General features: G+C 43.9%; 1 protein-coding gene and 1 non-coding gene across 2 annotated transcripts; both read left to right on the forward strand.

The window, feature by feature from the left end:
• The first annotated feature begins 10,418 nt into the window (after nt 1–10,418).
• RPL22 (ribosomal protein L22) lies at nt 10,419–15,194 on the forward strand. The gene is made up of 4 exons (XM_085899323.1): nt 10,419–10,526; nt 12,498–12,614; nt 13,261–13,388; nt 14,161–15,194. The coding sequence occupies exons 1-4, from the start codon at nt 10,515–10,517 to the stop codon at nt 14,303–14,305; spliced, it is 402 nt and encodes a 133-aa protein (XP_085755449.1). The 5' UTR covers nt 10,419–10,514; the 3' UTR covers nt 14,306–15,194.
• Nucleotides 12,084–12,151, forward strand: LOC147019083 (small nucleolar RNA SNORD31). Its single transcript, XR_015049004.1, has one exon. It is a non-coding gene; the product is annotated as a small nucleolar RNA SNORD31 (small nucleolar RNA).
• Nucleotides 15,195–15,848: the final 654 nt, after the last annotated feature.

A 15,848-nucleotide genomic window follows, 5' to 3' on the forward strand; every position in this document is an offset into this window, starting at 1 on the left:
GAAATTCTTGAAGCGCAAGTGAACATCCCAGACAGAGAACTAAGGGGAGATGCAGTCATCATTGATGGCTCAGCACTTATCAATGCCCTACCTCCACGCACTTCAAAGATATTTGATGACTATGCTAAAGAAGATATCATCCCAAAGGTGGAATCTTATGGTGTCAGGTACGAGAGGATGGACGTAGTGTTTGATGTGTACAAGAAGTCAAGTCTGAAGTCCGAGGCAAGGTCGAAAAGGGGGCAAGGAATCGGAAGAAGAGTGACAGGAACCAGTAAGACCCCAAGTAACTGGGGAAGCTTTCTTCGAGATGACAGCAACAAGACTGAGCTGTTTCACTTCCTTGTGGAAAAGATGTGTGAAGCACAGACGACAAGCACAGTCATCGTCACAAAAGGAGAAGATGCCATTAGCAACATGAGGAAGTCACTGGATGCTGCGTCTCCATGTTGTCATGAAGAAGCTGACACTCGAATATTTGTACACGCCAGGGATGCAACGACGGATGGTAGCACGTCTATTATCATTAAGGCTAATGACACGGACATACTAGTCATAGCAATATCTGTACTGCCATCCTTACAGGAACTAGGTCTTGAGAACATGTGGCTTGCCTTTGGCCAAGGAGCCGAGGCACTATGGATTCCAGTCCATGAGGTAGTTTCTGCAAGTCTGCAATGGTAGTCCATGTAGGGCCTGAGAAAGCTTGAGGGATCCCATACTTCCATGCGTTCACTGGATGTGACGTCGTGTCTGCCTTCCGCGGTAAAAGGAAGAAAACTGCATGGCAGACTTGGAACGTCTTTGATGATGTTTCTGAAACATTCACCAATCTCAGCCAGCATCCAACATTGATTCGTGATCTTGACTTTTTTGAAGTTTTTTTTTTTCTTCAAATTTTTCAAAATTTGGATTTTCAAATGGCCAATCAGGCAGATTTGATTAGAATCCCCTGGAGAACAAAAATGTGCCAAATTTGATGCTTGTATCATCATTTGCACGATTCCTCTCAAAAATTGCTGTTATCTGCCCCCACTAATTGGTCCAAAGGTTTCGTCTTTGTGGAAGACGAAAAGGTCTTTTCTACTTCTGTTGTGGTAGATCAGGAGCAGTGCTCACTTTGGTCTCCCCCATTCAGGACTTTAACCAGACTGTTCCTGCAGCTCTCATGGTTCCATCTTCATTGAACAATGATGGGGGTGTCTTGTTGCATTAATGAGTGCCGATGAAGTTGACCATGTCGACTTCACCCCCACTAGTCATTGGCAGGAGGGCTGCAACTTCATCACTTTTCCCCCGGGTCTGCAGGCCCGGTCTTTGGACTTCTTGGTCTTTGCATTCTGGATGTGGAATGTCTTCAGCTTCACAATGGTTATCTTATCTTTTTTTTCTGGTCACCTGAAATGGATTCAGATAGTGCCCTTGATGCCTTGATGATAGACATCCGAATTCTGATGGCAATTCACACGCCCCCCCCCCCCCACTCACTCTTCAACACATTGTATCGTATGCAAATCCAGTAAGGCAATACCAATGTTTTACTGAGGATAAAGAAACGCAGGAAACACCACCAAGCAATGGATAAATCACGTTACTCAAAAAATTAATACAATGAAATATATTCTGTGGTAACAATAAACTACAGGACAGACAGGCACCAAGACAATATGGACAAGGCAATTCAACGACCCCCAAGATGTCCCTAACTAATCCCAAGGTGGGGAAGGAAGCAAAATAACAAAGGAATATTTGCCAAAATGTAGAAAAAATAATGTGTAAAGGAGAAATGTGGGGGACGGGGGAAGAAGAATTCAGGCCTGTTTGAGTTGACATTCCAGCGGCCTCGCCACAGCCATAGGCCACCCTTCAAGGATGACGCCTCACCACCATCCTTCCCTCTCTCTCTCTCTGGATGTGTTCTCAAACTTCACCAACGAACAAACTGGAGTAATTCCTACAACACCTTGAAGCCACACATTGCTTCAGGTGAGCTCAGGTGACACTCAGGAGGAGGAAACACTTCTGCTCCCTCTCCGATCAACGTGCACCAGTGAGGCTCTCCTCTACCTCAATGTCTTCAACACAGATGGTGCCTCCAACAGGCAGCCCTCAGAAGGATCACTCAAATCCTCAAAGGAGGTCTTCGAGGCCAAGTTTCTCGTCAGAAGCCAGACTGCACATCCTGCGTTCATTGCCGCCTTTCTTTCTCTCGCCCTCTTGCCAGCCTTCGCACCTGTCGCGCACGCTCACACCTTCGTTTCCTCATCACCACTACTTTTTTTTGCTTTCCCCACCCAAAAAATCCACAGTTTTTTCGCACGAGACCGCATGAGGCCTTGAAGGGGGAAGGAAGGTCCCGCAACAGAAGGATCAAAACAAAACGACAAAAAATAAGGAAGAAAGAAACCCATCTTGAGAGCCACAGCGACCACGGCAAAACCAGTGCAATGCACCACGTGAACATAACACGTCCTCATCTCAGACAAGTACAGAGGCAGGGAATGTTGACCATACTTGTAGTGCCTAGATGCTGTGAGGTAGGGAAGCATTCTTGCTGACTTGCACAGATGCCCCAACCAGTTGCCTTCCTGCTGATGGTGAACGAATTTGTGGAGTATCTTCTTCACTGTTCCCTCGTTACATCAGCCGGCTGACACAATGAGATCTTCTGCACCAGAGTCCCTCATTACACTGCAGATGGCCTTCACATAGTTGTGGGCCTGATGAAAGCCTCCCAGCAGCAGGAAGACATCGGAAAACTATTTCCTGTGGTTGTCCCTGATGGTCAGGGTGAGTTCGTATGTGGCTTGAACTCCGCTAATGTTGTCACCAACAGCATGTGATGTCTTGACCAGCCATGTCATCTCTTCTTTCAGCACCGCTGGGTCTGTCGGAGGAACTGCAGTTGGTACAGGCTGTCATAATTTCTTAGTTATGGTCTATTTGGGTTGTTAGAACTAACTTTTCCATTCGTGGGACATGGATAAACCGTAATGGCTGATCACCGCTAAAAGCGCCATATTCGCATGTAGGGTCATGTAGTTTAGAGGCTACTGATGTGGATTTTTTTTAAACCCACCTTGTTGTGATCGTTGTCCTCCTGAAGGATTCAAACTGGCCGATTGTGGAATCCTATTTGACTTCAGACAGAGTTTAACGTTTGTCCGACTTGATTATAAAATCCTACAAAAACCTTATCGACACTGATAAACTGATGTCCACACAAGTCCTTCCTTGTGAAACAATTTATTTCCTAATTATACACCATACACTTCTCACCCTTGTAAAATGAACTTAAGAATCCCCATTTGATTGCAATATTATTTGGTTCTATTTCATTTATTCTTACTTTAGTTAACAGTTAGACCAACCCGATTCAATTCACTTCCACATTACATCAGAGAGTTTTATTCTAACTTGGTACTTGGTCAGTTCCAAGGAGCACAAGCCACTGAGAAACTATACTTCCTCACGTGCTTGCACTGAGAACAATGTGCCTTTCAAAATATTTTATACTTCCATGAGAGAGAGAGGTTGGGGGATATTCACCCAGACTGTAGACGTGTCTTTTAGACAAAAAGCCACTTCGTACATTTTCTAAGCAAAGGTTCATTTATCAGCTCGGTCACTCTGCTCCAGAACAACACATTTCTTATCATTTAGGGCAAAAGTCTTTTGGCCAGAAATGACAGCCAATTCAATTTGCAGCATAAAAGTTACATTTCTGAAACTCCATTTGTTACAATTTAAAATACATTAATATAAATTTTTCCCCCACACTTCCTTCAGATTTCCAGTAGCTTGGTGGCAAAGTTGTCCATATACATTCTGTTCCTCGATATATATATATATATATATATATATATATATATATATATATATATATATATATATATATATATATATATATATAGTTACGGATTTGGAAGCCTCCTGCACACAGACTGTCAGCAGTCCCCGCAGTTCAGTTATTTCGATAAGTATGTGCTTATAGCTCGTCCCTTATGTCTAATGGGAATTTCATGTGTGCGCTGCGGGTTTCTTTTATAGTCAGGTTGTTTACATCTTCAAATCAACCCTTCACTACTTCGCACCATCGTCGCCATCGCCCACATGCAATGTGTCACGTACAGGGGTGAGGTTCCCTCCGCCCACCGTGAGCTCGTCCAATCGACAGCGGCCGGCTTGACAGCCGACCCGAGATCGCCCCCCTCCCCCCCCCCCGCTACAAGGGTAGATGGAGAATAGGGTGCTCCCCTGGTTGTTCTGTCTGGGTTCTCAGACATGCATGGGGGAGGGTGGTCGTTGCCCCCTCCCACCGGACCTCCTCCAATCAGGAGGCTCATCACCTCAGGGCCGACTCTGCCTTAGCCAGATGGAGTGTTCGGCCCGACCAATAAGGGGAGGCCACTGATCACCCAACAACCCCTCGTCCAATCCGGAGGCTAGTTACACCAGAGCGGCTCCCTCAAACCGTGGGGGGGGGGGAGGATAAGAAAAGGTGGCGAGCTGTCGTATAGGAGAAGAAGGAGAGTAGAGTCGTCATCAAGAGGAGAGTCGAGTCGTTGTCATCGTCTTTGCTCTTGGCCCATTGGTCTGTCGTCGTGGTCGTCTGCGATCGTGGTCTGCAGTCTTTTGTGGGGCTCCTCGTGGAGGTCGAGCAGCCAGGACCGTGGGCTCGTGGGTTCGAGTCCCACCGTGGTGGGTTGGAGTCGGTGTGACCGCACGAGGCGGACAGGTACCCGGCCAGGTTCTGTCCCCTCAGCTGAACTATCCTCCTCGGCTGGAGGACAGAATAAAGACCCGACGGGGTCCATTTCTTTTGGGTGTGTGCGTGTGTGTCTGTGGGCCCAGTCTATAAGTAGCAATTGTTTAAGTGCCTTGTACATTACTTGCATTCCTTCTTGATAGTCGATTTAACTCTGCTCTTTTTGTGCTCCCCTGTCCCATTATAAATATACCCCGATTGTTCAATGTACCAGCTCGTTGTCTGTCACTTTCTTTCATTGGTTTAGCACAGTGCATATTGGGAATTAGGGAGGCCGTGTTGCTGTAATTGTTCATTTGGACCGACGGATCTTGGTAATCCCCGCTCAGTTTACACCCGGATTGGGCTCGGTAAACGGCCCGTTCCGCCCGAGGTCCGTCGAGGGTGTGGTTTTCCCCGGTAGTTAGACGACGTGGGTACTTAGGTATATTGAAATTAGGCAATTAACCCTACCCCACGCCGTCGAAATATTGGCGACCACGGTCTGCTAAGGGACCCGTGACCTTTGGAGTTGTCCGAAGGTTACGACCTGCAATTCCGGGTGTTCGGTGGGAGACGGCTCTACTGCTCCACCTGGCGGCCCTTCCTCACCACCGACCACCAGCCCACAACACCATTACTCGTAAGCTGTTGCAGGGCTGTACTTCCCCTTGTCCCAAAAAAAGGTGACCTTCAGCAGCCGTGCAACTGGCGTCCTATATCATTGCTTTGCTTAGATTATAAAGTATTCTCAAAGGTTTTTACCAACCGGCTCAGACCCGTGATTGGGGAAATCGTACACCCTGATCAATCCTATTGTGTTCCAAAAAGAACAATACATGACAGTATTTTCATTGTGCGTGATATGATTGATATCTGCACTCTTGAGGAAAAAAATGTTGGTTTGGTTTTTCTAGATCAGGAAAAAGCTTTTGACACTGTTGATCACCTCTATCTTTTTTCTGTTTTATGAGGGTTTGGTTTTGGGGGAACTTTTATCTCTATCATACAGCTCCTGTATAACAACATTTTTAGTTTACTTAAAGTTAACAACATTTTATGTTAGCCTTTCCCAGCGAATAGAGGTATTCGTCAAGGCTGCCCTTTATCCGGCCTTCTCTATTCCCGAGCAATCGAGCCTTTGCTCATTCGGTTGCGGGTACATCTTCAAGGTTTTCTTCCCCAACCAATGACAAACCCAGTTAAAGTAATTGCAGATGCGGATGATCTTTGTGCGGTTATCCACTCAGATGAGGATGTCTCTGCCTTGGTCCACTGTGTCCATGAATTCAATTTGGCAAGCTCCACCAAAGTGAACTGGAAAAAGAGCAAAGCTCTCTATCTCGGTCCGCAAAATGGCGCCACTCCTCTGACCCTGCCCAAGCAACTTGAATGGGCATGGGATGGAATTTTTTTTTTATCTCGGCGTCTTTCTTGGCACTCAAAATTTCGTTTTAAGAAAACTGGGAATTTTTAATAAATAAAACTGAGAGACGGTTACTGAAATAGAAGGGACTACTTAGTCAAATCTCATATCGGGGGCGAACCCTTCTAATTAATAACCTTGCGGGGTCAATGATTTGGCTTTTTTTTATGGCACTACAACCCCCAGATTTAATTCTTAAAATAACTACAATCCATTTTTATTGACTTCTTTTTGTTGGGGAAAGCACTGGCTCCGACCCGGTGTGCTAAGCCTGCCTATTGCCGAAGGAGGACAGGGGCTGGTTGCCGTTACCAGCAAAGTGATGGCTTTTCGCCCCCTTTCATTGTGCAGGCTGTTATACACGGATGGTTCTTGGAAAGCCTTCGCTCACTGCCTGCTTCGGCAGGCAGGGAAACTTGGCTATGATCAGGAACTCTTTCTCATTGACACCAAGAAAGTTGACATCACATCAATGCTCCTGTTCTATCGAAGTATGCTGGAGGCATGACAGGCAGTCACCGTCTGCCGTGATGACAGTAGCTACTCTCTCAAAATGTTTTTAAATGAGCCCATTTTTTAAAATCCTATTTTTAAAGGGGTTTGTGGTGATCGCAATTTTATGCAAAATTTTATTGATGCTGGATATACCAAGGTTAAACATTTTAGAACTCCTTTTCCTTACAAGTGGAAGCCAGCTGCCGAGGTCACTGTGACCACTGGAATTAGGTCCATTCGAGTCGTAGGGAGAATTTTCTCTGTAATTCTACACTTTTTCAAGCAGTCCAGGTTAAAATGGACTCCACAGTTGGACTCTACACCTTCGCTCCAACACCCCTTTCCATCACTTTCAAGGTTTTATCCCAGGTTTTTTTATTCAAGGTTTATTTAACTCAATGGAAAAACGTACTGTTTATTTTTTGTGTGTTATAGACCATCCAGAACCGCAAGCTCACTGGAAGAGGATGCTCCGGGTTACTCCATCCACTGCAATTCAATGGCTTGTTATGTATAAGGCGCCCATTGCCAAGCGCTCTGGAGACTTGCAGTGGCAGGTGGTGCACTACATTTTACCCTCGAATGTTTTGTCTCATCATATATGTTTCAGCAACACGGAATTGTGTCCTTTCTGTGGTGTTATTAAAAACATTTTCCACATTTTTATTGAGTGCCCATGGCTGGCCCCCTTTTTATGATTTTATCACATCATTCACATGTACTCCGAGCGCGAGGCCTTGTTTTTACACATTGTGTTTTTATCTTCGGTTTTAGTATCTCTTACCGATGCAAAAGTGAGTGTCTTTTAGCAAATTATTTGTCTTCCGAAGCTAAACTCGCTATATACCTGTCAATGGTATATGATTCCTGGAAATAAAGAGGAACAAAATGTCAAATGTCATTCTCTTGGTCTCTCAGTGTCTCTCTCCGTGTCTCTGTCTCTCTCTCTCTCGCTCTCTCTCTCTCGGTCCATTCGTGGGACATGGATAAACCGTAATGGCTCATCACTGCTCAAGGCACCATATTCACGTATTGTTGTGGGCCGGGGGTCGGTGGCCAGGAACGGCCACCAGGTGGAGTAGTTGAGCCGTCTCCAACCAAACACCCGGAATTTAGGTCGTAACTCACGGACAACTCCGAAGGTCATGGGTCACTTCAGGACTCTGCTCGCCAATTCTCTGACAGCGTGGGGTAGGGTTAATAGCCAAATTTCAATATACCTAAGTATCCACGTTGTCAAATTACCGGGGAAGTCACACCCTCGACAGACTCTGTCAAACCGGGTCGCTCTAGCGACCTCGGTCCGGTGTTACCGAGTGGAATTACCAAAGTCCGTCAGTCCAAACGACAACTTACAGCCCAATCGGCTTACTGGGTCTCAAGCATGAACAGTGCTTGATCAATGGAAGAAAACACGGGCAACGAACTGGAACATTTAACAAGAGGGTTTATTTATAAGGGAGGGAGACACAGAGCAGACTTAATCACGAATAAAATGCAATGTACAATAAAAAGAAAACACTTAAGCAATTCTACTTAAAGACAGGGCCCACTCAGACACACACACACACACACACACACACACACACACACACACACACACACACACACACACACACACACACACACACACACACACACACACACACACACCCAAAGAAATGGACCCCGTCGGGTCTTTATTCGGTCCTCCAGCCGAAGAGGATAGTTCAGCTGGGGGAACAGAGCCTGGCCGGGTACCTTTCCGCCCCGTGCGGTCACACCAACTCTAAGCCCCCACGGTGGGACTCGAACCCACAACCCGAAATCCACGAGCCCACGATCCTGGCTGCTCGACCACAACCACCACCACCACAAGGAGCCCCGCAAAGACTGCAGAGCACGACCGCAGACGACGACGACAGACCAAAGCAATGGCGAGATGACTCCAGTGATGCACCCCAAGACCAATGGCCATGATGAATCACTACTCTTCCCTTTATGCAAGGTCCGAGGGATTTCTTCCCCTCCCACTTGCCTCCTGATTGGACGGTGGCGAACATCCCATCTGGCTGGGTGGGGCCGCCCTGAGGTAACTCGTCTTCGGATTGGTCGGGGGCTTCTGAGGTACTCCTATCCCTCATTGGTTACGAGGCACACCCATCTCGCTGGGCGGAGTAGACCTCACCCCGCCTATGCCCGTGGCCCCGAACACGTGCATAATGGCGATGATGGAGCGAAGGGGAGATTTAATGTAAAAAAACCCGATTATAAAGAAACCCACAGTGCACACATGAAATTAACCCATTAGACAGAAGGACGGGACCCTAACTATAAACACATACTTATCGAAATAACTGAACTGCGGGGGCTGCTGTCTGTTTGTGTGCAAATGGCTGCAAGATTCGTAACAGTATCGGATCATGTTGTTTAGAGGATTCCTCCAGATTGCCAGTAGCTTGGTGGCAAAGTTGTCCATATACATTCTGTTCCTCGATATATATCGATATGATTTTTGGCAGCCAACCTTTTACAGCACGCCATGTCTGTGAAGCCCATTTGACCCCCTGGGTGTTTGTGAAATTCCTTGTAAATTATACGAGAGGCCGTGCAGAGGGGAGTTCGGTCAAAATTTTGCCACTTTTGCATACGTAATACATGGATTGTCCCTTCTATTCGCGCTCGGTCTGTGCTGCATGTTATATCGTCACCCATTTGACCGTTCTCAGTTTTCATAAATCAATATTGGCGTTACATTAATTTAATTGTCGCTATTATATATACTAGTACGTGCCCGTAAAAAAAAAAAAATTCAAACCGCGAGCAAGAAACAACAACCACACAGGCCGTTTCTTCGCTCCCGCGTGCCCGTACGTGCGTTGCCCGGAAGTTCGTATATTATTCGCAGTTACGATTATTCGCAATTTAGTTTTAATGCCCAATTATTCAATTAGCGCCAACGTATTTTACCTTTTCACAATGTCGTGGCAAGGAAAAACAAAAAGAGAAAAGAGAAGAGAAGAGAGAGAAATTTTTTTTACTTCCTGGTTCGGAGCACACCAGCACTCTGATGTTACCGAAATTTATGCACCGTCTAATATGAAAACGATCATAACTTGGGCATTGTGTTTATCTATAAATGCGCTAAGAAATCGAGAAATTATTAGAATACACGAAGTCATCACTCTCCGGAAGCCCGTACGTTGTAACCTGCAATGGCGAACGTGGCTGAGCTTCCCTTCCCCATCGGCCACGCCCACACAACAACGTGTCTTCCCATTGGTTTGGTAAATAAATGGCCATAACTTGGGAACCACTTGTCCGATTAATATCAAACCTTGAAAAGGCACATCCTCAGGTCCCCAGCAATATATCTGGCAAGTTTCAATTAGATCGGACCAGCGGTTGTCGAGAAACAGCGGACGCGGACGCAGACAGATTGCTGGAATTATAGATGGATATTTAACGTGTGGTAATCATGAAATTGTTGTTGTTTATATTTTTTTTTTTCATGTACGGTGATAATTCATTCGTTGTTGTTTTAACATATTTTGTCGAGGGTATGAATTAAATTGTAATATTATTAAGATCGATTTGGGTGAAAATTAAATTCATGTTTATAGTGAATTTAAATCGTCTCTTTCACAGTGAAAATATATTGCTTCGCAAAGATAGAGCTAAATATACTCCTCGACAATGTTAATTTTTTTTTTTTTGACAACCATGTCATATGTTTGTCTCGCGTGAAACAAAGGAAGTGCGTCAAGACGACATCATACGTGATGACGACATCATACGTGATGACGACACTCCAACGTAGCCCTATGTAAGGAGGATGCGCATGCGTGCTCGTTCTCTTGTTTCATCATGTCTCCAGCGGTGGGTTCGGGTTTTTTTGTGCTCTAAATGCTTTTGTATTTTTTTTTCGCATTTGCTCTATCGATTTCTTTTAAAACTTCATTATTGTACGTTTTCTTTACTTGTTGGTAATTTTAGTGCATTCACGTGTGGCTGATTTTAATAGTTTTAATTGTCGATCCATTCTCGTTCCACGTGTTTTTTTGTTAACATGGGTGTGGGTTGCGAGCGACATTTCATAAATTTCACATATTCATGTTGAAGCATCAGATTTTCCAACAATTTTTTGTGGACGAGTTTAACAAGTCCTGACACTGGCGACTTTCGGTCAATTGCGTGTGGGGGCTGTTTTGGCCTAGTCGATGGGTTACGGGCCTTTTAGTTTATTGGCCTAGTCGATGTTACGGGCCTTTTAGTTTATTGGCCTAGTCGATGGGTTACGGGCCTTTTACTTTCTTTGCCTAGTCGATTGGTTACGGGCCTTTTAGTTTATTGGCCTAGTCGATGTTACGGGCCTTTTAGTTTATTGGCCTAGTCGATGGGTTACGGGCCTTTTAGTTTATTGGCCTAGTCGATGTGTTACGGGCCTTTTGGTTTATTGGCCTAGTCGATGGGTTACGGGCCTTTTAGTTTATTGGCCTAGTCGATGGGTTACGGGCCTTTTAGTTTATTGGCCTAGTCGATGGGTTACGGGCCTTTTAGTTTATTGGCCTAGTCGATGGGTTACGGGCCTTTTAGTTTATTGGCCTAGTCGATGGGTTACGGGCCTTTTAGTTTCTTGGCCTAGTCGATGGGTTACGGGCCTTTTAGTTTCTTGGCCTAGTCGATGGGTTACGGGCCTTTTGGTTTATTGGCCTAGTCGATGTGTTACGGGCCTTTTAGTTTATTGGCCTAGTCGATGGGTTACGGGCCTTTTAGTTTATTGGCCGAGTCGATGGGTTACGGTCCTTTTAGTTTATTGGCCGAGTCGATTGGTTACGGGCCTTTTAGTTTATTGTTACGGTCCTTTTAGTTTATTGTCCTAGTCTATGGGTTACGGTCCTTTTAGTTTATTGGCCTAGTTGATGGGTTACGGTCCTTTTAGTTTATTGGCCTTGTCCATTTGCAAATGCTGACTTGGTAAAAATGTGGTTCGCTGAATCGTTTGGTGTTTTATTTTATTTTCTCTTCGTGTGAAGTAATTTTAATATCTGACTTTATACAGTTTATGCATGTTTTAAATAATGAATTTGTATTAATCGTATGCAGAAATCGACTTTTTTTTTTTTTTTTGTATTTTTTGGGAATGTCGGTTCCTGGTGCTCTGATAGGTCTACACCTTTATCAGATTAATGGGATGAAGTGGGTCGGCAAAGGTAGGGGAAAAGCATGTGGTTATGATTGGCATTCTTTGGGACCGAGGGGTTTATATTTGCGATAACAGGTATAGGGGTCGATTCCACAAACAAGAATGAATGGCTCGATGTGTTGAGCTTCGAATTTGGGATTGTAGCCAGGCGTGGGATTCAGTTTTTGGGGACCATACATGTACATGTTTTCATCATCCCTCCTTTTTGGGGGTTTTTTTTTTTATACCCACAATACAATGATGATTTTTTTTTACCGCCCCAGGCTGAGTCTTGATGGATTGGTTGTTCTGAGCATTGTGGGCATAAATGTTGTACTCTTACTTTAATAAAAAAAAAATATTTTAATGAAAATTTTAAAGAAAGGAAGTCTTAAATGGAGGAAATCAAGTGGATAATGAAAGATTTTTCATAAGCAGGGTGTCAGGCTCATGGTAGGTGTTTGTTAAGTTAGGGTTGAATGAGAGAATACATTATAGCCTATCGCTGCTTGTCTTAAACTGGCACTATTCTGTGCTCTAATTTGTTTTGAAATGAATATTTAACATCTCCAATCAAGTAACATGGTTCCATGTTGCATATTGTTGAAAGTCTCTTGCCCAGTAATAATGTTGAGTTGGTTCATTGAACTGATTGATCTCTGCAGGCAAGAAAGTTGGCTGCTCAGAAAGTGAAAGGTGGCAAGAAGAAACGGCAACAGCTGCATTTCACACTGGACTGCACTCATCCCGTTGAAGATGGGATCATGGATGCAGCCAACTTTGTATGCACCATCTCTGTTCTCCCTCCCCTTTTATTTTTCTCCAGTCTAGTTTTGTTGCTGCTAAATTCCCATGGTTGTGAATTGGAAGTCTTCCTACAATGTCTGCTTTAAATGACATGATGGTACAAATTTGTTTTGATACCTCTTTGGGGTTGTAGATCGAGTCAATATTGACCTTCAGTTCCTGTGCTCGAGTAATGTTGAGCAATTTAAAATTGCCAGGCCCACTAAAACCTTTATTGTGGAATCTGGTTGAACAGCATTCAAATAGCTGGTGCACTTTATTTTTATTTTATTTTTCCTTCAGAATCATTGATTTTTGATCTAGTAATTTAAAATTTTGGTTTTTGGCAAAATTTATTCCTCAAGTTTCTTGCCATGGTTCTGTGATGATCATAGCCCTATTATTGAGTCCTGATGTCTTGATTGGTTTTTCTGAATGCCATGGTTCTGGGGTTTTTAAAGTGCAATTATGAATTGAGGAATGTTAGATTTATGTGGATTGGTTATGACATGGGTCATGGTTGGGCATGGATCACTCTGCTTTGTTCATTTATCAACCAACTTGTTTGGCTAGGGTCACTTCCCTAGCATACTCTAGGGTTACCTTCCCTAGAATCTGCCCCTCCACCACCTCTGACTGCAGGAACAGTTCCTGAAGGAACGCATCAAAGTCAATGGCAAGACGGGCAAGATCGGAGACAATTCGTCCGTCCAGGTTGAAAGGAGTAAGAACAAGATCATGGTGTCATCTCAGATCGCGTTTTCAAAGCGGTAAAGCCCACTTTTTTGTTGTCGGGGGAGGGGTGCTCTATTTTTATTGTTTATATATTTTAATTAAAACAATTTTTTTGCATCAATCTGTGGGAACATTTCCCTTGGGTTACCTTGTCGACACTTTTATTGATTTGTCCAACTTTAAATTAAATTTGTGTGCGGAGAGCTTCCTGTGGTTGTGATGATTCATACCGCCCCAGACTGAGTTCTGATTGAATGGTTGATCTGATTGCCACGGTGGTAAATTAGAAAATCTGATTTTATTTGACGGTGAGGTCTGGCTTTGTTATTGCGGTCAGTTTGCACAGTCTGCTTCCTTGTTAAACTTTTTTTTTCTTTCAATAGTTACCTCTTTAGCCTGCCCTTGCTTGGGTTACATTCCCTGGACACTGCCTTTCCCTATTAACCTTGAATAGCAGAAACAGTTTTTGGTTTTTATGGAATGGTTCATGCACAGAATTTGACTGAAGCTGCAAGTTTACTCGGGGTACAATATATTATGAACTTCAAATTTGCATGTTAAACCCAGGTTTGTCAATTCTGATAACGGTGGAATTGATGTTGAGTCCACGTGATTGTAGATTATTAATGTGGCTCACCTGGATTAAAGTCTCAACTGAGGTCCGGATGAGCAAAAAAATGCAATTTTGTCATTGCTTGCGATTGTTGATAAACGATCAAAATCCCAGGTTTTTGTTGGTTGCTTTAAATTTTTGAGTAATGTTCATGCCTGGTTTTGCTAAATTAATCATGGAATTTTTTTTTGCAGATACCTCAAGTACCTGACCAAGAAGTACCTGAAGAAGAACAACCTTCGAGATTGGCTGCGTGTCGTGGCAGCTGCCAAAGATTCTTATGAACTCCGTTACTTCCAGATAAACCAGGAAGAGGAAGAGGAGGAAGAGGAAGATTGATTGTGCTGTCTTTTGATCATCTGTAGGGCAGTCAATCAGTATCCTTAAAATAGCAATTATAAATTTGAGAATGCAATGTGTAGTTGTAGACATGAAATATTCATGGATAAGATGGAAATATTCATTGTTTTTTTTGCCTGTTTTCAATCTGGCCACATTGAGCAGATGTCAGTTGGACAGTTCCAAGATTGCGGCTTCCTTTGATGCAAGCACCAGGGAGGAGCAACGTTCTGTCCATTTCTTGGGAAGTGAGGGTGTGGATCACAATGAAGATACAACATGGTGACTCGTGTTTATTGCTACAGCAGGTGTACGACTGACTAAGTTTTTAAAAGTGGGGTTTTCAGTTTGGTCAAGTTGTCTGGGCACCCATCTTGCAGACACTTTGTGGAACCCCAGCATGTTGTGAATGATGTTAATGGCTTGTGTTCAATTTGGAGACAACTTCATCCAGCATAACGTGACTTTTTCCCTTAGCACGCGCTCAACTTCTGCAGCCGTTCTCGTGTCAGCTGTGAGCAGCGTCTGCCACACTGGACACTCCACTTTTAAACCTCCTGTCCCAGTCGTACACATGCTGCAGCAATAAACAAGAGTCGCCATATTGCATTTCCATTCTGCGATTCATGTCCTCACTTCCCAAGAAATGGATGACACAACATTGTTCTAAGGGAGCCGCCATCTTGGAACTGCTCCACTGATGTCGTACTCAATGTTGCCAGATCTAAAACATGACTCCTCCCCATAGATATAACATATGTTTACAACTACGCACATTACATTCTCGAATTTATAATTGTCATTTTAAGGTTACGTATTGACTGCCCTTTGAACATTGGATGTTTTATCCTTCCCATTCCCTCAATTTAAATAAACATGCCTGAATGCATTTTCTTTGTGTTTCTTTTGTTAGAGTTTGAGTGGAACCAAGTGGTTTGTTACTTGCTGAGTAGATTTGGTATACTATCTTATTTACACATTGGGTGTCATCCTAACTTTACATTGTTTAGGCTTGTTCTGCAAGACCAAGGTTCACTGCACAATGGAAATTTGTACCTGCATGTCTACTTTGTAAATTTAGGGGGGTTTCCCCCCCCCCCTCCTCATGCTCTTCTTTTGAAGAACCACCTGTATATGAATGGACTGTAAATAAATTCAATCGAATTTCACTTTGGCTGATGGTTTTAGGATTGATAAAGCACTTGTTGCACTTTCTATTCGACAAAGGTTTAGAATATACACTGAACCACGCAGTTGTCTGTGACAACCCCGTGAGAATGGTAGACTTTAGTGCAGTGGTTTGACAATTGAGTTCCTCCACAAGTGACTTGCATACAACAAGGCAGTTGAATGAAGTGGATCTGTTCATCAATCTTGCTTTAAGGGTTACTTTGGTGACTGCTGACCAATATCAATACATCATTGCCAATTTTAGGGAATCGATTGCTTATGGAGTGGGTTGAAGGGGGAATAAACTTGTGGGAGGTGAGGATTGTGCTCACCTTGTAAAAACATTCCCACGATTTTAGCTTTCGTGCCTGTG

The sequence above is a fragment of the Eptatretus burgeri genome, chromosome 10 (assembly GCF_056783735.1).
Source record: "Eptatretus burgeri isolate ZD-2024b chromosome 10, Ebu_testis_v1, whole genome shotgun sequence".
Lineage (NCBI taxonomy): Eukaryota > Metazoa > Chordata > Myxini > Myxiniformes > Myxinidae > Eptatretus > Eptatretus burgeri.